This window comes from Trachinotus anak, unplaced genomic scaffold (assembly GCF_046630095.1).
Source record: "Trachinotus anak isolate AG129_WGS33_773 ecotype Australia unplaced genomic scaffold, CSIRO_AGI_Tana_v1 ptg000010l, whole genome shotgun sequence".
Taxonomy (NCBI): Eukaryota; Metazoa; Chordata; class Actinopteri; order Carangiformes; family Carangidae; genus Trachinotus; species Trachinotus anak.
This window is the reverse complement of record NW_027273861.1, coordinates 22,027,123-22,054,208: the sequence shown is the minus strand read 5'-3', so window position 1 is coordinate 22,054,208 and position 27,086 is coordinate 22,027,123. Positions and strand designations below refer to the sequence as shown.

The 27,086-nt window shown below is 37.4% G+C and overlaps 2 protein-coding genes and 1 long non-coding RNA gene across 3 annotated transcripts in view; 2 read left to right on the top strand and 1 right to left on the bottom strand.

The window, feature by feature from the left end:
* Positions 1-154: 154 nt before the first annotated feature.
* Positions 155-9,467, bottom strand: ak4 (adenylate kinase 4). The gene is made up of 5 exons (XM_071486183.1): positions 8,584-9,467; positions 7,546-7,665; positions 4,982-5,154; positions 3,119-3,237; positions 155-2,537 (listed from the first exon to the last, which is right to left on the bottom strand). Exons 1-5 carry the CDS (start codon positions 8,723-8,725, stop codon positions 2,411-2,413), a joined length of 681 nt encoding a protein of 226 aa, XP_071342284.1. The 5' UTR covers positions 8,726-9,467; the 3' UTR covers positions 155-2,410.
* Positions 9,468-9,661: 194 nt separating this feature from the next.
* On the top strand, positions 9,662-14,688 carry LOC139626036 (uncharacterized). The gene is made up of 2 exons (XR_011692084.1): positions 9,662-10,257; positions 10,558-14,688. It is a non-coding gene; the product is annotated as an uncharacterized lncRNA (long non-coding RNA).
* Positions 14,689-17,402: 2,714 nt separating this feature from the next.
* Positions 17,403-27,086, top strand: part of jak1 (Janus kinase 1) — a 37,443-nt gene continuing 27,759 nt past the window's right edge. Inside the window, exon 1 of the mRNA XM_071486172.1 lies at positions 17,403-17,672. The gene's annotated coding sequence lies outside the window, so the exon portion shown is untranslated. The remainder of the gene's footprint in view (positions 17,673-27,086) is intronic.

Here is a 27,086-nt window from a genome sequence, read left to right as displayed (position 1 = left end):
AAGTCTGCACCCATTCTAACCAACTTCCTGTGAATTAGCTGACAAAACATCAGCTGATCCTAAGACCTGGTAGATTAACAATACAGGTGTGTGCATGTACAGGAGGTACTGTATGTTGCATAACAACTAGTCACATACAAATACAGTGAACAAAGCCGAGAGAAAATAGTTTTATTGTTCTTGGTATGCGACATGTTTGGACAGCATGGTATAAAAATAGAGAAGAAAAAAATCCACTGTGGTGTTCATTCATTCAACAGCACAGACTGAGAGGGCGTACTGAGCTCCACAAACAAAACCAAAGTGTAGATCCACTGCTCTCTACAGACCCTTTAGACGTCTTCCTACTTTATCAGATGAACATCTACAGACTTTTGCCGCTGAAGACACTGAGACAAGTCGAGGCAAGATGCTGGCATTTTGCTAACATAGGCAACTTATCCAGTTGTCACCCAGGCAGCAATTATCAATGAGTGAATTAGGTTTTTTTTCTTTTTTCTAATTTGGTCTTCAGTCCACAGTAACATAGTCAAGTTAACCCAAAATCATCTCAAATGGATTTACCATCTGTACAACATACAAACCTTGGACCCCAGATAAGAAAAACAAAAAACAAACAAAAAACCATCATTGAAAAAAAAAGTTGATACCACAAATTTGGACAAAAACATTTTACTTTTTATATCCTCTGTAAATAATTATGCAAAATATTTTTTGCATGTGCTGTGTTCACTGATTTATTTGTATGTTGCTATGTATGAGTAGAAAATTTCAAAAGCACAGGCACTGACAGAACAAAACAATTAAAACATATATGTTGGTATTTATTGCACATGTTGGTCACTAATGTGTTTGTGTTATTGTAAAAAGGCACATTTTGTGCTATTTTGTGCATCATCTCTGACTGAAGAAGTCATCAAGACTTATAAATACAAACAATTCGAAAAATAAGAGCTTCATGGAAACAACCCTGTCAGAATCATAAAAGTGACCTATTACTTCCTAATCCAACTGTTTTTTTTTTAAGTTGGACGAACGCTGCGCAAACTTTACATTCTAACAATATGATGATATTTTGTAGCTCAAAATCTCAAAGCAACCTTATAGTATAATTAAAGGAATGTAACAACATTGAAGGCAGTCTATATTCTGTGCATTGGTCTTCATCCCAGCCACAGAGTGGGCTTTAGAGTGACAGTGAGTGCTTTGTGCACAAGTCCAGCACAGCCCAAGCATGACTCAATATGGCTCTGCAGCGTTCCAGCACAAAAGTAAACAATAGCAGTTTACACAGTCCACCATTTACATAATCGATGGATACAATCAAGAAAACCCTGACCTGATGAAACCCGAGAATAAAAACTGGTTCTGCGGGATAGTTACATATGTAACAGCTGATTTCTAAGCATTAAACGTACAACTCACAGTCTTCCAAAACTTTCACTTTTCTGAGAAAAAAAGAAAGAAAGGTTGATTTTGGTTTAAGATACAGCACAATACAGCGTCAGTATTGCTCTTAATTAATCTGTAACTTCAAGCTATAGTTAGATTGAACTTAATATACATGATTTTGCTGTGCGTATGTTAGTCAGTAAAAACTACAACTCCCCAGCTTCAGTTTGCAAACTGAGGACTAATTTAAGAGTTTCACTCCAAAATTATAGTATATTCATATTCATAGAGGTAACAACATGATATTGTTTGCTTCATTATAAAAAATGTTACATAAAGGCAAATGTATAAAGATAATAGACGATTTAAGTAATATTACCTATTTGCTTTAATTAAAGTTTTATTTTTCTACTGTACCAACAATAATTTCATAATTTTATAGTTTAGTGTCACATATCTAATATTTTTGTTTAGGTTTAATATTCTTGAACCGTTCCTCTCTCTCATTGGTTTCTAATGAATAAATATTGTAGTATAAATATTTCTAAAAACCTGTTTGTATTTACTTTGTCCTCTGCATTTGGCCTTTGATTTCACCACCAGCTTTGTCTGATCAGGATTTATATTCAGTGTTTTACGATCAAAAATAAAAATTCAGTTAGAGACTTTTCTTGATTATTAGTGCTTGATTTATGATCTACAAAAGTGATTAGTTCTGATATTGCCTTGAAGAATCTTGACATTTCCCCTGTGATGATGTGGAACTCAACACAATACACAATATAAATCTCTTGCATACAACCATTCATTTGAAAAAACAAAAACAAAAAAATTGATTGATTGAACCAAAAATATGTTGGCTGACTACAGCTGAGCAGTGTCCCGGCCCTCTTCTCAAGACCCCACCATTAAGGAGGAAGCTGAAAATTGACACGGAGGCAAGTGTGTAGAAACAGAAACCCACTTCCTGTGGCGGCCTCTTGGTGTCTCCCTGTGGTCCTCTTTTTCCAGAGTGCTGTCAGGGTGTCTGGCTTTGGCAGGCGTCTGACGGCTGCGTGTGCATCTTGGTGCTGAGGAGAGAGTTGATGTAAGGCCAAATCCGGTCCGTCTCTGTACCGGAGAATGAGTGCAGGACTCCCTGTGACCTGAGTAAAGAAACAGGACAAAAAAGAAGGAAAGCAGGTTGTGGCTACACGTATGACCGTTTGTAAATGTTAAGAGTTCTTCACCAACTTGACCTTGTAATCTTATAACAGTTTTAAAATAGGCTCAAAAGAGATTTTTTTTTCTTATTCTACCCTTTTCTCTTGCTTGTCAAAATCTGGATCTTAATTTTCTAGACCATCTATCATTTATCATCACACAAATCTAAAGTTAGACCAAGCAAGCAAGACCATCAAGAAACAGGATTCTGCTTCTTTCATTGTAAGAAATTCCTTAATAAATGTGAAACTCATTAATAAACAAAAATCAACTACAATACATTGAGTCTGGGGAGTTTGGGGTCCTTATATGTCTAGATGTCTAAGCAGTTGGCTGCTTAGCCCAGCTAGTAATCCAGCCTATCAGTCAATCTGACTGCAGGTTCAATCTGATTCCATATGTTGTCAGCGACAAATGAAACTACACACTGCCGGTTGGAAATAAATCTAAAAATAAATGGTTTGTTTTGGGAAAATCGCTAAAATTGAGGACTGCTTGCTCTGCAAGCTAAGTATTTACTGACTTGTATAAATCTATGACAGGCTTGGCCACATCCTTGTAGTGTCTCAGTCTGGCCATCAGGGCTTCTGGCTTGTCATCATCATGCTGAATCAGTGGCTCCCCGGTGATGTCATCCTTACCCTGAGGAAGTCAACACAAGGTCACGCATGCAACGATGCAACAAAGGTAAAGTCAAGACAGTGCACTGGAATCTGAGAGTGGAGGAGATTGCTGTATGCCTCTGTAAAAATTTAACTGTAAACACACAGCAACATATCTAAAGTCCTTATTATATTAAATCCGGATCTTTTGAATCAAGAATATTACAGCTTCCCAACTAATGTGTCATTTCTCTTATCTCAAGCTCACAAAAAGCTTTACGCAAGAATGCTATTGTCCACCTAAAATACAATAATAAACAATAAAATACTATTCTTCTCGTTCCTGTCTTTCTTGTCTGCATAATATTTAATTTTAAAAAAGAAAAACAATTATATTAGGCGACTAATTTCCTGTGTAAACCATGCTCTGAGGCCAGTGGTACATGGCCTCATAACCAAGTTGCAAACATTCGGTGCTGCTCCATCCAGCAATGTCACTTTCACTACTCTTTTAAAATATATTAACGCTTACTTTCAGAAATCGGTCTTTATTGTGGTAATGTTTTACTTTTATATCTATTATTTCCTAAAAAAAATCTTGAAAGCTAAAGAACCATGTAGTTTGGCAATAATTACAGCAAAAACTCCAGTTAAGTTGTGTTGAGTTGCATATTGACCTCCAGAAGAATTAACATGAGAGAATTGCTCCACTTAAAAATATTCTCTGAATAAAAGTCACACTCAAGGTAGTGCTAGCTTAGCATTTAGCAACTGGTGACTGTCCTTTTTTTCCCCCTATAATTAGTACCAAATTATATTTATATTGGAATCTATGGATGTATCCACACTGCTTTGAATAAAAGTTTTTTTTTAATCAGTGAGTTGATTTGTAAACTTAAAAAAAAATCTAGAATATATGAATATGTAAATATTTTTTATGTCACAACTTTAACTGCAGAGTTTGGATGTTCTCCCCGTGTCTACTCTGGCTTCCTCCCACAGTCCAAAGACATGCACATTAAGGTTAATTGGTGACTCTAAATTGCCGGTAGGTGTGGATGTGAGTGGAAATGGATGTTTGTCTCCATATGTCAGCCCTGTGATAGACTGGCATCCTGTCCAGGATGTACCCCACCCTCGCCCAATGTCAGCTGGGATTGGTTCCTGCCCCCCCTTGACCCTGTATGGATAAGCAGTATAGAGGATGGATGGATGGATGGATGGATGGATGGATGGATGGATGGATGTAACTTTAATTGCTGGACACAACCTACCATAGTATAAAGTCTATTTTTAGTATGTGCACTAAAGGCTTCACGTTTCAACATCACATGAGTGTAAGTTTTATATTGGACATCTTTTCTCTTGTAAATGTTTATCCTGTACGTTTTACATGTTCTTGTAAGTATGTTCATTGTTTTATCTGCACCTATCACTGCGAAGCACTTTGTAAACTTGTTAGGTTATTATCAGAGATTTTAGGTAACTATATAGTAGTTAAAATAGTATGACAACAACAACTCTGTAAAGTGAAATAACAAGCAGCAGGAGTGTTGTTGCTATTGTGCAGGAGGGTGGGGTAGTGAGTATGGATGTTGTCTCTTATCTTGTTCCTGTCTATCATTTTGACGCTTCTATCCTGCTGAAGGTAGACTTTAATTCTCTACCAGTTCCAGAACACACCGACACAAATCATGTGGGGGAAGAAAATGAAAGGACAAAATGTCCTGAAGAAAATCAATGAAGTGTGACTACACTGTCACATCCATCTAGACTTCTGGGACCTTCACTCGTGGCGGGTTGAAGCCCATGTTGTAGACTCTACCGCTGGCTGGATGGATCCAGCGGTCACTCAGTCTCTCTCTCAGAGTCTCGTAAGGTATGTTGAGGCTGATAACCAAGTCGAGCTGATACAGACTGTTCAAGGCCTGGGCCTGCGCCAGTGTCCGAGGAAAACCTAGACAGAGGGCAGAGGGAAGAGGGTGAATGTGTGAAGCTATCGTCCCATAAAATAGACACGAAAGAAATGTATAACCTTTAATTTTTCTGTCAACTACTTTCAAAACTGTGACGTATGTGTCTTTTTTTTAGTTCTGATTATCATTGTGAAGCCATACTGTGCATGAACAATAGGCCATTGCACAGTTTCAAACATACAGTCATTTTTTGATCATGTTAGATAATATCAACAGCTGACAGCAAGTCAATTTAGACTCAAGCTGTTTCCAGATTTCCAGTGATATGATCTGTAGCCCTGACATAATAACAAGATTATGCACATGTGCAAGAACTTACTGAAAAACACAATGTCCTCAGTTACATGACCTGGATGAACCACCGGTCTTAATAACCAGACAAAAGTCTACAGTCACTATCAAGCAACTCTGTGAGGCTGTAGCTTACTTCAGTTGAGGCTAACATCAGTACGCTAACATGCTCACAGTAACAACACTAATATGCTGATGTTTAGCATGTGTGATCACTATCTTGGTTTAAATTGTTAGCATGCTAATGTTTGCTAATTAGAACTAAACACAAGGTACAGCTGAACCTGATGACAATGTCTTTAGTTTTGCTTTGATCATTAAAAATGACGGGCACAGGATTAGAAGTCAGAGGATCACCAAAGTTATTACACTTCATCCTGCGGGGGACAAGCCATCCAAACGTTGTTGAGACATTCCATCCAAAGGAAAATCTGTGCGATCTATTAAACATTTAAATATTTACATAAGTGAAAAACTTTCATCTCCTGATGGTGCTAATTCTTCCTCTGGGCACCATGAATGTCTCTACAAAATGTCATGACAGTGGCCAAAAACAGCAGTGAACATATATTATACATCTCTTTTTCCTCTTGACTGTGCCTTCCTCAAGGAAACTTCAGCATAGTAGGTGTTTGCTGACATGGTGAGCTTACGTACACTGCAGGTCTTCCAGTTTTAAGGCCATTGTCTCTCTAAAACCACAAAACCTGTTTTTTGTCTGTATGCTGTACTGTATCCATGCTTCTGGGCTTGTCCTTGAAGTTTATTGCTTCCTTATGCATTACAGTGGAAACTGGCAGTCATTCTGTATGTTCCTTGGCTTGGTCAATAAAGAGCAGTTAAATCTCTCTAACCACCAGAGCATCGTGTTACCAACAAATGAGTGACAGGCAGGCACTAATCAAAGGATCTGATAGGGAAACAAGATGGCGAGCTGGCATTTACGTCCCTATAGGGTGGTATATTTTGGAAGGATATACTGTAGATGGGTGTGTGATAGTTGGTGAGAGGAGGAAAATGACATAAATACATTTGAAAACACAAAAACGTGGTCAAAATACCATGCAAATCAATTTGCTGACACTAATAACCCAACCTTTCAGAGTCGTGAGATAAACATGATGAACTGAGAGAAATACAGGTGAATGTGTGTGTGTGTCTGTGTGTGTGTGTATGTGTAAGTGTGTGTGTGTGTGTCCCTCTTCTCTTGCTTAATTGTTTGTTCACTGATCATGTTTAAACAAGGTTTAAACCAGTTCAACACTGACCAGTTGGTTTCATCTCTGTTCGGCATCTCTCTTGAAGATAGTGGATAATATTTAACTGTAAAAAAGACACAGTGATCTCCAGTATTTGGCCATTTGTAACCAGTACTTGTACTTTTGTGTACGCATAGCAAAAATGTGAGGTAGTATGTATCACAATTTTTTTTAAATTGACAATTTATTGAAGTGTTGTCATGCCATAAGGAGATATAAATAAACCTGTTTTACCGTTAACTTAGTAATGTTTTCACAAAGGTTACCGAGTGCAAGCTTGGCACTGGATGTGAATACTTTAAAACTGAGAAATCTGCAATAGAGATCAAAACAAGCACAGAGAAGGTGGTTGACATAGCTGATACAAACGGCAGTCACTTTGGAAGTATATGTTTGACCTTTGATTTGAATCTGATGTAGTAAATCTTTCATGACCACTGTAAGCTGAGTAACAGTTGGGAGCATGTTCAAGTGGGCTCAGTACCCCAGAGCACTAATTACTCACAGATGTAGGTTAATGTCGAGATTTTTTTTTACCACAGTTATTCCACAGTCTCAAGTAAAAGGGGCACTTTCTAAAAATGGTGGTGGGGGGGGGGGGGGGCACCTCTGGTGGCCAATCAGGTTTAAGGGGTGGCTGGCAGTTCCCACCACTGGCCATGAGGCAGCATAATGAAGAACATATTCCCTCACTACAAACAATCAAAGGCAAAGGGTGGAGCCCGCTGTGCGTAAGGCTGGTTTATCACCGTGCATCAGCAGAGTAGAGTACAGACCATGCACTCTGATTGTAATAAAAACAAAGACATTATTTTTACTCACCGTCCAGCAGCCAGCTGTGGTCCTTCAGCTGTTCCAGTCTGGGCAGCATTAGTCTGGTCATCACATGGTCAGGCACCAGCATGCTTCTTTCTACATAGGTCCTCACCAGCAGACCTGCCTCTGAGCCACAACAGACGGGCAAAGACTGATGATGCATATCTGTCACTGCCTCCTGCTTCTTGTTAATTTGATAACAATAAAAAATAAAAAATACAGAATAATAAATAAAGAATAAAAGTGCCACTGCTAATTCCTGCCTGTGATCTTATTCATTTAAAATTACGCTGGAAACTCTGGGTGTGGATAATTAAATCCATTTTCATGCCAGGTCACTGAATCCATTGCACAAATACACCCACTGAGTTCTGTCTGTATTAAAAACTTCAACTTATTTCAAAAGGGAGAGGGCTTAGTTACACTATCCAGCATTTCACATCATCACTGTAACATTTCAGTTCGCCATGCACACATGTTTTTACTTAAGCTCTCTGCACTCAGCTCTATTTCACTATCACTACACACAAGCTTGGAACATGCTGGAAATTATATGAGTGCCAATTTGTGAGGAAGTTTAAAGAGACACAATCAACGCTTAGGGGTGTCGCCTACATTTGGAGAAATTATTTTAGTAAAAGCCTTGACAGGAAGGTTCGGCCGAAGTCACCGAAATCCTCTGCAAGTAAAGTCCTCACCAGATTTAAATCAGAGACAGAAAAACAGATTTTGCTCGTGTTTTGGCGCTTGGGTGAAGAGTGAAGGTTTCCTGTCAAATGAGCTTCTAGAAAACAACCGTCTCCAATCTCACTTTGCTTCCCTGTGCAGATTTTTCCGTCTTTTGTGAGTTATAACTACATTTTGGTGACAACTATAGTGATATCAAGAGGAAAACATCGGAACTGTCATATTCACATACGCAACATAGAAAATGACGCGTTTGAGCAACTTTTTTTTTCTTCTTCTTCTTCTGCAGCCTGGCTCTTCCTGGTGACACCACAGCACTGAGGTTAGGGTTACTGTACATGGGCAGATGTATCCTACCTGTATTTGCCGCTATGCTCTCTCGGAGATAGTGGCCACTGGACAGATATTGCAGGCCAAAGCTTTGCGCAATCCTCTTGGATATCGTTCCTTTCCCTGATCCTGGTGGACCCATGATAGCAGCTCGGAATAACTTAGCCATGTCTTCCTCAGAAACGGGCTGCTACTGTAAAACCTCTGGGAAAGGCAACACAAATGTTAGTTTTTTCCTGTGTGTGACCCAAGTAAATTGCCTCCCAATTAAAATCCTAATCAGCTGCACGCATGAGCGCTCTAACGGGTCCAAAGCGTGAATGGCTTATAAACTAGTCTTGCCAATGTAAATTTCAGCTTATCTCTGTCGTCGGTTCTTTACGCAGAGACTACTCTCTGTACACATTGAGGCTATCCTGCTCTGTGACTCGGATCAAGTCAAAACGCCTTTTTCCTTTTTTTTTTTTTTTTTTTTTTGTTTCAGCTCTCTCACAGACACATTACGCCCGTCTACGTCTTTAAGAACGGAGACTTTCCTCTGCGAATGAATGAGGGAGTCTCCACAACGCCCTACTTTCCTGCGCATATCATCCAGAAAAAATGCGGATGACTGATTTGCACGAACTTCGCGGGGTAAACTGGTTACTGTAGTTTTTATGTGCATTGTTGATGTAAATCGGTGGCTGCAGTTTTACTTAAGAGATGAGAAAATGTAATGATAATGAGGATGTATTTTAAAGCACACGAATGTCGCAGGAAACTTTACACGAATCTATCTATCTATCTATCTGTCTGTCTGCCTGTCTGTCTGTCTGTCTGACAAAAAAAGAAAATCCTGTCCAACTGCTTCATTTCCATGAGAAAATGATAAATAATTAATCATTTCCATAAACCCAACTCCAACACATGTTAAGGTTTGTTACAGGGATTTTCCCAACAAAGTGTCATGCTGCTCATTTATACCCAGGCCAGAAAAAGGCGGGTGTGTCCATTATAACGTCACCTGATCCCATAAAACTATTGATATTTTGGATGCAATGAAAATAGGTAGAATTACACCACACGAGTGATTAACTTTTGTAATTATTTACCAAAGTAATTTTTTTTTTTTTTTTTCCTGATATAAACAAATTATTGAAGAGAGTTTTCATGCATGCTGCCATCTCATTAATTTGGAAGTGGACTATTCTTGGATTCCGCCACTTGTTGACAGCACTGCCCTCAGATCAGAGCTTAATCATTGCTTATGGTTACTATTTCTCGTGTTTTTTTTGTTTGTTTGTTTTTTTTTTTTTGCGCTGCAGGCAGCGGGCGCAGAAAAAAGCGCATGAGTCGCTGTCATTCCGCGCAACATTTTGCGGACGGGAGGGAATCTGGTGAGTACTTGTTGCGAGCCATACGGCGGCGGCAGCGTCTCGGAGCTGTCAAACATTGCGCACAGCCTCCAGCCTCCGGCCAGTGGAGTAACCGGACTAATCCATCAGACAAACAACTCGGAAGATTAACCTGCGCTAGCGTCGCGAAACTAGTTTTCGTCTCCGCACCCGGAAGCCTGTTTTTAAAACCACGATCATTTTGTCACATGGCTTTGGAGAATTCAATAACAACAAAAAATGGCGACAATCACGTTGCTCTGTGTGGTCTTGCTGCGTCATTAAAAATATTCATGTAAACACGGGGAATTAAACGGGGAACTCGCAGGTGAGTGGGCTTAATATTTGTTCTACATTTAATGCAGAGTGGATGGAATTGGGAAGAAATGATTATATTTGGATCCTGGACGGCATGCTGTTTGTGTTTGCCCAGAAAAGGGGTGTGTGTGCAATGCTGGGCGTTAACGTTTGGCTGCACAATATTCAATACGAACATGGCACTTGTATTTTGCCTTCAGTCGATTTTTAGAGGACGTTCTTAGCTTGTACAAAGTAGGTATGCATGCTATGATGAAATGACATAAATAACGGTGTTGTTTAGATTTGGCTAACTTTTGTTTATTTGTAGAAAACAGCAACAAGCATGACCACGGCTTGTGTCTGTATTCCGTGGCGTCAGTATCAGGGGCTCTGGTCTGTTTCCCTGCCTGTTGCCTTCACGGTCCACAAGGGTACGAACCCTTCTCCAGTTATTTACATTGAAGGTTTATGTAATATGGACGCGCTTTCTTCACAGGGGCTCTTTGATTTTTACAGGCAAACGCAGACAATGTGTTTGTCCTCTGCCCTGTTTAGTTATTGCACATGTCGCTTCACTGTCCACGTCCGTCACGAACATTTCTGGCCAGTGCCCTGAGCAGCGGGGCTAATGGAGTTGTTTACAAGAAGTGCGGAGGGTGGACTGACGGGGAGGAGGAGCCGCTACGTCGGCCAGCGACACGACCGGACTGCTGGAGAGGGGGGCGGAGCCTGCGAGGAGGATCATAACAAGTCTGACGTCACTGGGCCTTGTGGTTGGTATGAATAATATACAGTAGTTAAAAAAAAAAAAAAAAACATTAAAAAAAAAAAACGTCTCAGCAGGAAAAAGGTGAGGGGGAAAAAAATCTGAAACTGTTTTGTGAGATGAAACATGAAGGAGCCATCTGTGCGCCAGCAGACTGCAAACAAAGAAATAGGCTAATAATAAAATTAAACAGCTGAATACCTCTGTATTGAGATTGCTAAACATGGACATTTAGATGAAATACACAAAGCTGGAAAGCAGGCGTCTTCCTCCTGTTTCCAAGACTCACGCAATGTTCTTTGCAGAGTCACAGTGGCTCGTTGCGTTCATATGCTGGGTGGGCAGAGGTGCACCACCATTCAGACACAGGCAGAAGTTTAATGACTTATAGTTGCAGTTATTAGTCAATTGATTTACTAGTCGAGCAGCAGAAAATTAATTGGCAACAATTTTGATGTTTGTTTCAGTTACTTTTCTAAGTATAGATGCCAGTTTTTTCAGATTTTCAGCTTCTCAGATGAGAGGATTTGCTGCTTTTCTTTGTCATAATACAGCCAATTGAACATCTTTAGGTCTTGGTTGGACGAAAGCAAGCTCAAAATGTCACTGAGGGCTTGCAGAAAATGTTGAATCATTTTAAAACAATTTTTTAACATTTTGTAGACTAAACAACTAATCAATTCATTAAAAAAAGATGTCAGATTAATCAAATATGAAAATAATCAGGTAGTAGTAGCCCGAGCACAGACATAATTCTGCGTTATAAAAACATCATCAGTTTGATTTACAGCATTTAAGTCCAATGTCAAATGGATTTCCATCTATTGTTCACAGCATTAGACAAGTAGTTACTGTTTCTATGCAACACCCATGTAAGTCGACAACATCGCTGTGTAATGTTAATGTCTATTAAAAGCATGCATGAATCAACAAATCCATTTTACCATATATGGACAACAGAGTGCATCTTTTGCGAGACAGACTAAATAAATGAAAGTAAATAAAATCCCAGAGCAATGCCCTCATTTAGATGCATGTGGGAGCTTATTCCTATCACTTCCAATACTTACTGCTGAGGCACTTTTACCAAATCTAGAGTTTTTTTACACTAATCATAGGATGTAATATAAAGGAACCCTAGATAATGAGGATTATTTAATGAGATATAAATAATGAGGATTATTTGAGCCCAAGGCAGCATAAGGACTGATTTACTGACATTTATCATTCCTAATCAAACTATAAAATATATTTTACAGCTTTTTCACTCTGACTTTATTTAATTGTGTTATTATTTAATCCATGAAATGTTATACAATTTTAAAGATTAAGATCTTGTGTTTAGAGAACAAAAGACTTGTTGGTGGCCATTGGTGGTAAGGATAAAAACTGATGTGGGATTGTTAGGTTACATGACTATATTACTCTGTAAATTAATCTGTTATAGTTTAGGTATTGTACGTTATTTGAAAATTATTTGTATGAAAATGCTGGAGATGCAACTTGCACATGTTTTGTATTAGATGGCCCCAAATGAACTGCATCAATGCAAAAGGAAATCTTTGTTTATCTTTGTACCTGTTGACCTAGAGCATGGATATAATGGGTGGATGACGAACGGAGTGAAGCCATGGGCTGCTAGATTTGACAGGCTGCCCTGGTTCAGTTATCACAGTGCTGATGCTGTCCCCATCGAAGGTACAGTACTGTGATAACTGAAGGATGGCTGCCAACTTGACACTAGTGCAGTGGATCGAGACACATTCAGCTAATGAGCTGGAGGACCAAAGAGAAGGTCGACAAGTGTGAGTATGTGATTAAAAAAAAAGTGATATGATAGCTCTATTAGTCTGTATTTAAGTAAATAAAACATTAAACTCAAACCTGCAATTTATTATTATCTTCATTACTCCTGTAACTTCTGCTCAACTGGAAGAAATAAAATCAGTTTTCTTTTATTTGAATGTGTCGGTTCTTTTATCTCTGCTCTTGAAAATCAGATGGTTGCAGCTGTAAAACAATCGACTAATGAGTGACTGAAATAAAATAATAACTGGAGTTTTAATAATGCCTACTGATATCAGTTTTAAGGCTAAATGGACTATTTCACCATATCATTGCACATTAAGGTCCATGGCATTTAAACAAAAATATATCACACCAGTAAACTTCAATCAATCAGAGTCCGACCTATGGATTTTGATACAGATAAACTTTGTATTGCTAGATAAGTTATAATTCCCTATACAGTTTTTCTTGACTCCAGGAGCTCGGGTCTTCAGGCTGACGCCTAAGGTAGTCCTCATTGGTTCTCCACATTGTTGTCAACAGAGGGAGCTAAAGCTCTATCACTGATGTGCTCAGTGGCCCAGATAGCAAAGTCTACAGCTCTGTCCTATTGTGTAATATGTGTCTGAAACCTTAATAATGAATGTGTTTTGGTAAAATTGTAAAAACAAAAACAAGTGTAGTGTTCATTTGTCATGGTTCATATTAAACATAGCCCTCTTGTTTAGTTTTTTTGTTTTGTTTTTTTTGGCTGAATCCAGATTTAATAACAAAAAAAACAAACAAACAAAAAAAAAACAGGTCTCACTCTTTTTCCATGACTGTGTGAATAAGGACTGTTTCCAATAAAAACAGAACAGTTGACAATTATCCAAAACATCTACAGTCTGTATCAATATTTCAGACATCAAAACACACTTTAACTCTGATCTGCGATGCCAATACGCTGAAATGAATCACATTTTTCAGAACACTATTTTGAATAATACATGCACTGTTTGAGTCATGTCTGATAAACCACAGGTCACTCTGCAGCTGTCCTTAGCATGTTTCACTCATAGGGTACATACTGTAGCTAATGTGGAAATCCCCAAAGAGTCATGATACTTATTGTGTTTTTGTCTCACTCTAACCTCAATGTACTCAACTCGCCCTGTCACATGTTTTTCTGACTCACCGTGTCATGTCTAGGTACTTTGTGGTGAAGCCAATTTTCTTGATAATAAAAAATATAAAGTGAAGTGAGTTTTACATAACTTAAAATAGCTATTTTATAAATGACAGTAGCCACTCAGATTCATGACAGTATACTCAACAGAAGTTTTTGCAAACATCCAAAACTCTACTTGCTACTGTCGGCCATGATCATGGGGAATTTCTGTCACGCTTAATGCAAGGCAATAAGTGATTACTGGGATGTGGCATGGGAAGTCCCTCCCTTAAAATGAACCACCCACACAATTTTTTTTGTGTGTGTGTTACAGAAACCTTCACATCCTTGTTCTTGCGTAGCAGGAAGAAAGTATTTTCCCTGTTGTCACCATTGGCCCCTCTCTATTCCCTGAGCTTCAGGAACAATAGGTGAAGCGACTTACTGTTAATTACCTGGGAACATTTTAAGGTTTTCATATCCTGCACTCATACACAGAATATAAACATTTACTTAATGGTTTAGAAATCTCTATAATGTAGTTGTAAACTACAACTCTTCCTGTGGTCATCTGGCTGCGGTATAGACAGATAATGAATGACAATATAGTGAAACTTTGGAGACACTGGAGAAGTGGAATTGGTTCCACTAGAATGTGTTAGCTCAGGACAGCTACATGTAGCTGATCTTAACCATACTAATGATCATCATTTATTTAAAACACATCTGTGTGTTTTACATTCACGGTGCCATTTTTTTTTTAAAAAAGTACTATTTATGAAGCATGAAATATGTCAATATCTTCGAACAGTCGCCTTGTCTCTGTTTGATCTTTTGTCAGTAGTCAGCAGGGAAACTCCATTATTTTGTGATGACATCACTCAGACAGGTTGCCTTGCTGCTTTAAGGAGACAGTTGTTCATGTGTTTTTACTTACTTTCTTGGCTTATTTGTTCAAGATTCTGGATTTTTACTTTTCATCAAGAATTCTTGTTTAAAAGCTGAAACTGGCATATTATGTGACAGGCAATAGAATATCTTAAACAATCCCCACCCAGGAAGACAGTTATGCAAATTTGCCAGAGGTGGGGCCGTGGCTTCGGTAATTACAAATAAAGGCTTTTACTACCTACTGTCAGGTTTTGCAGGCACAATCACAAAGACGTTTTAGATACCTCACGCAAAGATTTGGAAGGAACTACCTACATTTGTTACCACCTACAGAATGGCAAAGATGAATGATAACCCTCCTTGTGACTGTCTTGATATGGTGTGCACAACTATGAAGTCTATGAGAAAGAAATGTCCTTTGTGTTCCACCTGTCTTCATATCTTATGTTTGTCACGTAGAAAGACCTATCTACATTAGGTCCCCAGGGACTTTCCTTAATTGAAGTCCCCCTACACTGTAAACTGTGACCTCATTTGAAAGTTGAACCTTCATATTACAGAATGATGTGTGTGCAGAGTTTGACACTAGAAGGCTTTTGTCTTCTGCTGAAGGGGTGAAGTTTCTCTTAGCTCACCTTCTCAATTTAAGATGGGTGTCTACAAACATCATTTTCAAGACTTTATTTGGATAGTCCGTCTACAACGAGTTTAGCAATTATTTGTTTCTTAACAGTTCATCTATATCTTTAATCTTTGTTGAATATTCAAATGCTGAACTGATGTTCAACAATGTTTATACAAATATTCAACCGACAATTAGTAAACCAGTTAGTGGTTATTAAAAATACTCTCTAAACTCTCTGTGGGCGAACTATCCAAATAAAGTGTAACTGTATAATCTTGTGATGTCAAAACTAGTCTGGAAGCCAAACTCTGTCCAATATGCAACATACACAACTGTGATGTGGAGACTTAAAATCCCTTGTGCACATACTGGACTTTGTGGTGGAGTATTCATTTAGCAGCTGACGGACACTAACAATGTTTGTTTTTGGTTTGTTTTTTTTACTTTATTTAAAGAATGTAAGTAACAGGGTTTACCATTCCAACAACCGTTATCATGCATTGCATGCCCAATGTACAAAAATGATAATACATCCAAAAGAAAAAAAAAAAAAAAAGGTAATAGTTCGAAAGCAAAAAATAAAAAATAAATTCCATTTGAAGTGGTTTTGGAAAGAGTTTGTGCAATATTTAACTGTGCAAATTTTGTATTTTATTTTTGGAGATGTTTACTATGTGACAAAGGAAATAGGAACATTACAGCTCCCACCAGTTAGATGTTAGGTAATTCATAACATTAAGAAAGAAAAGGTTATCATTTCAAAAGCAGTTAGTGGCAAACAACCAAATAAATAAGTAATAAAGAGGTAAATGATAAGCCTTTAAAAATTTTAACAAAAGATGCAATAAAGTGAATGCAGATTACATTCAGATGTTTTGGAGCCATGAGAGATTGAAGTGGCTATGAAATATATCTTACCACAATGGGCGTCTGAAAGAGCTCTTATCATCCTGCACGTCAGAGAAGATTATGTATTATGTATAAAGGAAAGGTGGAAAGGATGGCAAATTTGTTGTTCTGTAACACTGAATGTTTCTGCATTTGATTTAAGATATGGATGAAGGTAATGAGGAAAACAAGATAAAAGGGAGAAAAATATGAAATTTGTATAAATGATTATTAGGCTCAGGGTTGGATAAATTAATGTAAATAAGTTATTAAGTTCATACCAGAAAGTTTGACAAAAGGTACATCCCAAAAGAGATGAATTACAGTTTACAAAAAGTGTGAACTTTGTACAACCCAGGTGAATCCATTAAACTCATAAGTCCACTAACTGACATCCACTTGGAAATTCTAATGAAATTATATTTATTTGAGATGTTGAAAGTCTTCTTAGAGTTCAGCAGTAAAATGATGAAAGCAGGTTTGGCATTTTGGTTTTGCAGATTTACCAAGAATGATCATCAACTAAATTATGTGGAGAATATTCACTTCCCATCCCACTAACCGCAAGATAGACCTACACCACCACATGAAACAGCCTACAATCCACACATTAGTTCCCATTTTCCCAGTGATTCTGTGCATATCTATCCAAAATAAGTAAGAGTGAACGCAGTGAAAAAACTAATTAAAACGTGTTTCTCTAAATGAATTGCAGAAATCACATGAATAATGTATCATACAAGTCTTTTTGGGCAATTTTTACAGTAAAAATTCTAATGTTTGATGTAAAAACATGAAGGATACTTGTGTAACTTCATTACTAATGCAGTAGCATATTTATGTTGGATGCAGCAAACTTTTTCCTCACCATATATCACCCACAAACACGACGTGGTTTAAAGCATTTCTGATGTGTCTGTTCTTGAAGTGATTCTCAAAAATGGAAGAGAACCAGTGAGAACTGCATTATAATCCAACAAAGGGTTAAAGTTTATCGTCTTGAGTGACAGGGTTAACAACCAATCAGCGGCCGTATTCTACAGACGGCCACTGCGTTGTTTTCGGGAAGGGGGCAGTCACTTGTCAGGAAGGGCTAGCACGAAGAGCGGAGGACTGGGTTTCCACACAAGCTTTGAAGTATTGAAAAAATTCCGTGGATTTAACCTCCTATTTTTACTTCTGGATACCGGATGTTTTTCTTGGGACGTTTTGGAATCAAATAGTCGACAAACCATACTTGAAAACCTTCTAGAGCGGGAGCTCCAACTTGGTCGAGCGTCTAATGTACTAAACGAAACGGAAGTAACTTGCCAGCTGTCTGGCTAAGCTCGCTAGGTGAGTAAATAGCCGTTTATTAAATATATATATAACATCGAAAAAATGCCTGTCGTATGGTCCTCTGAGTATACTCAGGCGATTGTCATTTTTCTCCCTTGTTGTCAAGTGGGGAAACATCGAGCTGCTGTTAGCTTTAGCCATCTACACGTCAACTAACTGGCTAACAAGCTAATGTCATCCAACGCCAGTCCACTTGGCATGATAGTCATGAGAGACTCCATCTATGATCAATACAGGCAGATATATGCTGGGCTGTTTGTACACCATGATTGAAATGTAATTTAAATAAAATTGTAGCTAGGAATATATATTGTTACAGTGAGCAGCATAAGGACAAAATATTAGATCCAGTAATGCAATCCAAAAGAATAATGCCATCACAAACAAGGGCCTACTGAACTTTAAAAAGTTTGACACGCCTTAAGAAAAAAACTAGATATCAAGATTTACATGCACAATCTGTGCCGCTACACTATTGTATTGGAATGAATTATATCATAATTTTATACATCTTAAAACAAACTGTCTCTCTATTGTCGTAAGTGGCGAAACCGGAATTTCTAGATCTCTAATACTTTAAATATATAAACAGCCGTTTCTACTCTCTTATTGTCCTTATAGGGTATGAAATAAAACTGTAATCAACTGTTAGTTTTATCTCTCGGGGACCAGGGGAACCAGAGGGACCATACTCCAACAAAATGAATATTGACTTAAGTAAAACAGTTAGATTTGAGGGCTGTAACTAATGATTATTTTCACTGTCGAATAATCCATCAATTCATTTTTTTTTTGTGATTAATCGATTAGTCAGTTGTAAATGTCAGATAATGGTGGATAATGCCCATCACAGTTTTACAAAGTCCAAGGTGATCTGTTCAGATTTTAAGAAAATCCCCCAGTATTCATTCACTATCATAAGAGACCAAGGAAACGAGAATATTCACATTAGAGAGGCTGGCAGCAAGGACTTTTGACAATTTTCTTTTCTTAAAAATTACTCAAGACAAGGGATCAATTATCCAAATAGTTGAGGATTATGTATGTAGGGTCTGAAAAAAAATATATTGTTTTGAGACTTTTATCTTCCATCAACAAAGGGGGGCACACAGGTTCCTGCTTTAACACAGTAAAGATGAATTAAGATAAAATGCTTAGACCTTTTTTTGATTCTTTTAACTGGAAATTCACAGATTAGCAGAACAACCAGAGAATAGCTGTTCCAATCATATACGTCACTTTTATGTCTCCCACCTGTCTCCCACCTGTTTACAACTGCAGCATTTAGTCAGTGAGTTAATTAACTGAATGTTGTGAATCACCAATTATTATGATTGACTTTCAAATGTGAATATTTTCTGTTTTTCTTTCTCCCTCAAAGAAGGAAATTGATTATCTATACTACTGTTGGGTTTTTGTTTGTTTGTCTGATTAACAGGGTAGACAAGGCTGTTAGCTGCAGCCCTGTCTGTAATGCAAATATTGTACTAAATCATGAAGATTTTTGAGGTTGACAGAAGGAGGTGTTTCCTTCTGGGCCCAACACACACGTACACGCACACGCACGCACACGCGTGCGCGCGCGCACACACACACACACACACACACACACACACACACACACACACACATACATACAAATTCACACACACACAAACACAAACGTACACACACGTACATGTGCAAGTGGTCACACACACACGCACACTCAGAAACAGACACACAGTTTCTGGCCTTACCACCTCTAACTACAGTGTCATCTCAAACAATGAAGGAACATGGTTTCTTGCAGCTCTTCCTGCTTCTGCTCTTGACAGAAATTTGAACTGTCACATATGTAAAGCTCTTGAACCACACAGTTGCATTTAATCAGCATTTTGCTGATTACTGTAGACATAACTATCTGATTTGCAACACTTGCACTGGCAAAAATGTTTTTTTCTCCATCCAGTGAACATAGGTATCAAGTTTATGCACTTTGTGTTGTAATTAATGAATGGTAATTTTTCACCTGAACCTAGGCTTTGGAAAATGTAAAATCAGTCAGGAATTGATATTTAAAATACTAAATGAGGAGCAGAAAAGACAATTAAAATTGCAATAATGCAAAGATGGATTATTAATCAGAAACTTTCAGTGCATTTAGATATGGGCTAATGATTTTGCACTTACCTGCTAATTTCATCTGAAGAAAGGAAACAAGCCCACGTCACTATGATGGCATGATATTTAACAGAAGTACAAGGAATACTAAATCATAGTTCAGTTTGTCTTTTCTTGTAGTAACAAAGTGACCTTTGTGATGCTAATGCTTTATCAGCCTATTGTCCTCCTACTGTTTTTTTCATTTGAGGCCCAGAGGGTCTGTGGCGTTGAGGAAGTGAGACCATGTATTGCTGAGGTGCAATGACCTATTACAAAAAGTGAAAGACTATGTTCTTGCCTTAAAAAAAGTTATTAAGATTCAAATGATCAGAGAAACAATGTGCCATGATGCTTTACATTCAAACAAACACACAAACAGCACACTAGCCAATTTCACTGATAACTTTAAACTTTTATATTTTAAATCACTTGTTCATGTAGTAACAACATTTACATTTACTCATTTGGCAGAGGCTTTTTATCAAAGGAACTTGTAAGTGAGGAAGATCACACAACTCAAGAACAACACTATAACTCTAACTCTATAGTTCAGTCAGTATGAAAGGCCTACAGTAAATATATAATTTCTTTATATGGTTGTTATGGTGAAATTAAATCACTCATGGGCACAGTATCAAATGTTATTAGAATATGGTGCAGAATTTAATTTCTTGCCTTGAAAACTTAAGAAGTGCTTGGAACCAATAAGGAAGAGCCCATAATGAAGTTAAAGAAAGTTTGAATCCCTGACCATCAAAACACTAATTCATGCTTTTTCCAGATTCTTTAATGCAGCAAAATAGTACAACAGAGCCACTTAGCTATGAGGAATTGAGTTGCTATGCTCTGCAGTAGCAATAATGATTGAGCACACTTAATGTCAGTTTGTATACCTAGGTGTTGAATCATCAAAAACAGGTTCAGAAAACTCCTTTTGTCAATGCTCACATATTTTCAGGCCATGTCCTTGTCCCAAGCATGTACACTGGCAACAGTGCTGCAACTCAACACTAATCTGTTTTATGACATTAATGAAGCACAACAGTGTAGCCAACAGGAACACCATATTAAGAACAATAATCAGAGTAACTGATGAGTCCTCAAAACATAAGATCAAGAAAGAAAATAATGATAAAACTGTAAGTAGCTGACATAAAACAAGCCATTGGCCAGGGCCAGATGGTGTTAAAATTCTTAGATAATAAGTTCAAGCATTCTTCATCTGACTGAAAGTAAACACAAAAGCCTCTGTCTGTCCATTTTTCAGTGTAACTAAATCCTAATTAAGTATCTGTTCGTTCAGTATATAAATTGCACTCATTATTCAGAACACATCTCAAACACAAGGGTAGGGGTATCTGTAGACTCAAATCTTTATGACCAATGCACTCTCCAGTTTTTCAGTTAGTCAGCGCTAGTTGGCTACAGCTCTTTTTGTTGATAACAGAATTTGACTATTTAATGTTGAATAAAGCCAGGCACAGCGGAAGAAAGAGCAGCAGTTCTCAGTGTCACCAATATTTTTTACTCTATTTTATTTATCTATCCAAATTATAATAGCTTTTACCAGTCGTTTAAAGAAAGCTGTAAGGATGTATTTTAACAACTGGCAACTTTCATTCATCAATGGGTGGATGTAATTCTCCTCTCTGATCAAAAAATAGTTCCAGATAACACCTAACATCAGTTATGGGTGCGGTCAGAAGTGAGAAACAGTTATTTACCAGCAGCTTTCATTGCACCTGAGTTCTTCTCTGTGCCTTAATTTAATTGGGTACAACTTAATTTTATGCAATGCTTAAATTAAATTGCATATCAACTAATCAATAATTTGCTAGTAAAGAAACAAAGGTGAGTACAGAGAAGAAACACAGTATAGTAGAAAAACACAGTAAATAAACACAGTGTAAAGTAGAGAAACATAGTAAACAAACACAAATAGAATACAGTATAGAAATGCTGTAACTAAAGACAGTAGAGTACAGTAAAGAAGCACAATGCACTAGAAAACACAGTAAGGACACACATACACACAATGAAGAAACACAGTACAGTAAAGAAACACAACAAAGAAACACAGCACAGTAAATAAAGACAGTAGAGTACAATGAAGAAACATGGTACAGTAAATAAACACAAAAGACTACAGTAAAGAAACAAAATAAAGAAACAGAATACAGTAAAGAAACTCAGTACAGTAAATAAAGACAGTAGAGTAAAGTAAAGAAACATGATAAAGAAACAGTACAGAGATGTAGGACATCATGTAGTGTGTATTTGTTCCACAGTAGAGAAACACAGTAGATTAAAGGAAAGAAACAAAGTACAGTACAGAAGAGAAACACAGAGTACAGTAAAGAAACATGCTAAAGAAACAAAGAAATGCAGTACTTTACAGTAGAATAATTAAATATAGTAGAGTACAGCAAAGAAACAGAGTAGAGAAATACAAGAAAGAAACATAGTAGAGAAATGCAGTACAGGGAAGTAAAAAAACAGCAAATTTAAAAAATCTGCGTACCATAAAGAAATGCAGTAAAGAAACACAGCAGAGAGGGACTGAATACAGTGAAGACAGTAAAAAAAAACAAATTGAAGACACAGGCAAAGAAACACAGAGTTCAACAAAGAAATGCAGTAGAGTGAAGAAACACTGTAGTGTATTATATACTGTGTATTTGTTCAACTCTTTGAACTTGAACTGTGACATAAAGATAATGTGACTGCCAAAGGTCAACGTTAAACACAGTCAGATGTCATAATTATCCTAAATGAGAATGTAGATCGTGATAAACTGTGATTGGTTTGTCGTTAGCCTCTGAAAACAGATGTGTTGAAATAAATTGCTGTTACGATGAGATTAAAGATGGATTTGAATATTTTTCTTGTTTCCAATTGTTTCCTGTTGTTGGAAAATGGACCATGTGTTCTGTGGCCCTGACCCATCCCTATTTTATAACCTTGATTGTAAAATTATTTTTATTTTCTTGCACTTTGTCTCCACAACGCTTGTGATCAACTTCTTCAATGGCCTACCTCAGATTTAAGTCGGTTGGGATCTCAAAATTGATGCCAGTAATGTAGAAGAGCCCATTTCTTGGTTGGTTTATTATTTATTTTCTTCTTTATCGTTTTGGATGACCCAACCAATGCAGTAGTTTATGCATACTGCTGATTGCAGGTGAAGAAAGTAACCAGATTAGACGAGTAAGGCTGCGATTAATGATTGTTTTCATTATCGATTGATCTGTTGATTTTTTGATTGATTAATCGTTGACTGTTGTTTATAAAATGTCACGAAATTGTAAAAAATGCCCTTCAAATTTCTTGTTTTGTCTGAACAGTTCAAAATCCAAAGATATTGCGTTTACTATCATAGAAGAGTAAGGAAAACAGGACAATAGACACACTCGAAAGCAAGAATTTTAGATTTCTTAAAAAAAAAAAAAAAAAAATCTCAAAATGAGTTATCAGAAAAAAATTCCATTAATTGACTAAATGTTTAATCGACTAATTGCTGCAGTTCTACAAGCTAGTAGTCTTCTATTTGATTGGTGTTTGCGAACACATGGATTTCATCACTTGTATAGATTGCGCACAGCATATATTCATTTAATTCAGGTACTCGTGCAATGCCCGTTCAAAATGTGCCCGAAGATGGGGGCTGACTGCTTGACCTGTGCTGCTCAAGTCCCAGCATAAAAAAACATACTGAGTGTATAAAGGTGTGGAGCCCCCCTGTGGCTGGCGGTGGAAAGACAAGATCCATGTGTAAAATTGTAGGCTTTGCGTGTAGAAATCTGTGCACACATTTTATAAGTTGTGCTGTTGGATTCATAGTCCGTGCACTCAGATTTGTAAACTGTGCGCTTGGATCCCTGCATTGAAACAACTCAAGTGAAAAGCACAGTGAATACAACACTACACAAAGTGATGAAATGTCCAGTGTACATAACAATTTTGTGGTAATTGCACGCTATAAATTGTCCCCCTCAAAGTGTAGTTCTGCCTTTTTTTGTGTCAAGTAAAATGTAGAAAAGCAATGGTTGAAGCTTTCTTGAGAAACGCTCATTCAAAAAAACTTCACATTCGACACTACACTTCCCTTGTGTCCTCAGCAATACACTCGTCAAGTTTGAAGTCAGTCGGATGAGTGGTTGTGGAATTAATTGAAAGGCAGGCAGGCAGGCAGGCAGAGAGATTCCTGCATTTTGCGTGAGGTAAAAGCGCTAGCACCAGATTATGCATTAAGAAGAGGTTCTGTCCACCCAAGCTACCAAATCTCGTAAAACACTAAAGACTACGCTACACATGACGGTTGACAGACAATTAATGAGAAAGCATACTTTAAAAAAAAAAAAAAGAAGAAAAAAAGGAAAGAAAAAAATAGTCAAGTTTCTGGTTCCTGCTTTGTACTAGGCATTTTTCTTTTTTTTTTCTAAAACAGACCAAAAATTAATCATGAAGACAATGGCAAATGGATTAAAATAGTTGTTAGTTGCAGCCCTAATGTAGTCCTTTGTACCCTTTTCCTGAAACACAGGTGATAATTGTCATGTCTTCAGTGTAGATTTAGTTTTACCCTCATCTGAATCACCTACTCAGCTGTCAGAATTAGCTGTTGGAGGTCTTGTTTTTGTTTGGCAGAAATAATAGCTCCAGTCAGTTTACCTTTCTCAAAAAAAAAAAAAAAAGGTGTCGAACAAAGCAGAGGGACATCACGAAGGGGGCGAGGGGAGAACTGTGTCGTCATCTTTTTCCACTGGACTTGCGAAAAACATGGTCAAATTATTGCGAAACTATAACCATGAACTGTTCCAACCATTCTCAACCATGGATTTATTAAAGATAGCTTTATTAATACACTGCATCAAAATTTAAAATAAATAGATAAAATATATGTTTATGTTTTATATAGTACAAATAACTATATAATAACTAAAAGAAACATTCAGAAGAATTGTGTTGAATTTAGGTAGAAAGAGGAAGAGCAAGGGAAATTGACACACCGACTGATTAACTCACATACTATCAAGGGCAGACATATGACTCACCGAAAACCTCTTCTCAAGAAATTCAGCTTTAATATGAGAATGATGAGAAATAGTGACTGTTAGATGATAGTCCACTTCACAGGATGAATGCTTTGCTGGTTACCCACGGTTATGTTATATCACTTTTTGTGGCCCCACAATTGAATGGAATTTATTTGTCAGCTTAATAGGAAGTTAACAAGAGTTAAGATGGGCAAAAAAAGGACAGTGATAAAGCGGATGAACAAAGACAGTCTGTCTCTCACTGTACTGACGTTATTTAGGTCACAGTCTGCAGGATGGCTGTCTGTCTGTCTTTTTCTTTCTCTTTCTCTGTCACAACTTTTCTCCTCTTTTTACATCAGTGTATATACACCAGTCAACCACACCATTAAAACCAGTTGCCGGTTTTGATTTCAGGGCTGATAGGGGTGTACTTGAGCGCGAGACATCAAGATTGCTACCTTTGCAGTAATTATCAGTGTTTGTTGCGAGGTATGCTGATAATGATGCAGAAAAACAAAAATTTCTGCAGGTTAGTGGTGTGCTTTATAGGCTCCTTACTAAGCAGTGATACAGAAAATATAGAGTTATGGCAATGACTGGCTACTGTATGTGAATCTGTGTATAATAATTGTAATCCTCGATAGCCTTCTCGGCTACCAGACAGTGTTAAATGCAATATGAAGAGCGACCAAAGGTAACACCACCCATTTGTGCATGGCTCAAAAAAAGAGAGACCAATTAGTACCAAAGTAATAGTTCACCAATTGTAATTGAGGTAAAAGTTTGAATTAATAGTGATACTGATTTGAAGTCATATTTCCCAGCCCTAACGCATATGGTCAGTGTATAGTATATCACATTCTGGCCCCAGATATGGATGCAACATATATTTTAGCTGTCTACAGTATCATGCAGATGTGCTGGGGTGTTTAGTTTCCGGTGAATATGTTTTAATTGTTGCTCAGCTGTGATTGGATAATTGAGGGAAAGAGGCAGAGCTGTAGGTTGAATAACAATTAACAGTAGGTTGAATAACAGTTAACAATTGGGATTATAATTACCATTCATTTACTGTAATTTATAACAAAAAAGTTCAAAAGCTTGCTTACCGACATGATGTCATCTCACCTTGTTTTTACTTGTGTTCCCACACACTGTATCATAGGACTCTTCTTCTGTGAAAACATAGAAAGCTTTAAAGTGTATACTCAGTGATGTGAGAGGGAAGGTCGGTTGACTCTGTGTGTGCATCATATGCATTTTGTAGTTGTTTGTTCAACGTTAAAGCTTTCTAACCAATGTCGGGCTGCAACTAACTGTTATTTTCATTATCTGATATTCTGATAATTATTTTCTTGATTAATTGATTCATCATTTGTCGGTGCAATGTTAGATAGTTGTTAATAAATGTTGTGACAATTTGCCCAAAGTACAAGTTGAAAATTTCAAATTCTAATTTTATCCGACCACCAGTTAAAAACCTGAAGCCAGTCACTAATGGATTAATCCTGTCTACACTGTTTGCATGGCGGCTTTGATTCACATGCATGTCTACGACATCAGATGTTTTTTCAGGCTTTGAGTTAATTTTTTTTCCCCATGTATGTGCTTAACTACATAAATATGTATTTAGCTATAACTGCAGTCAACACACCGTTAAGAACGAAGCAGCCCTGCTGGTGAACAAATCCTGTGAAAACAATGAAAGACTCACAGCTGTTTTTAATGCACTGCTGTTTACATGCTGCTATTGTTGTACCACCAATGTAAACATGGTGTTAGACTCATCCAACCCCTGCACAGCGATGATCTCATCATCATCCTCATATTTAAGAGGCTGACGTCATTTTTCCTTGAACTGAGTTAAGCGGGACGTCATTGTGGCCTCATGTGTGTTGGGGCTTTGCACAGTTTTAATATGAGTCATCAGGTTAATGAACATTGAATTCAGAGTCTCTCTTCTGTGTGCCTGAGCTCACCACACAATCAATCCTGTTGCTTTACTGTGACACACACATGCTCCCTAAACGTACTTAATTGAAAGTTATCAAAATACAGTAAATTGTGGGTAAGAGAAATATGAATCAGGTTAAAGATTATGTACATTTTAATTCACTGATTCAAGTTAGTTCTCAGATTTTAAAACTCTGCAGTATGTATTCTCTTTTTGTTTTATCTATCTTAAGATGAATGGAATGCAATGCTTAAAGGATAAGGCAGGCAATAT

Coding starts and splice junctions, on each gene's coding strand:
- ak4 (XM_071486183.1), bottom strand. CDS start 8,725: ATGGCTAAGTTATTCCGAGCTGCTATCATGGGTCCACCAGGATCAGGG. Junction 5,155..7,545: donor CCACAGCTGGCTGCTGGACG/GTGAGTAAAAAT, acceptor CCCTCTGTCTAG/GTTTTCCTCGGACACTGGCG. Junction 2,538..3,118: donor CCTGTCATAGATTTATACAA/GTCAGTAAATAC, acceptor TTCTTTACTCAG/GTCACAGGGAGTCCTGCACT.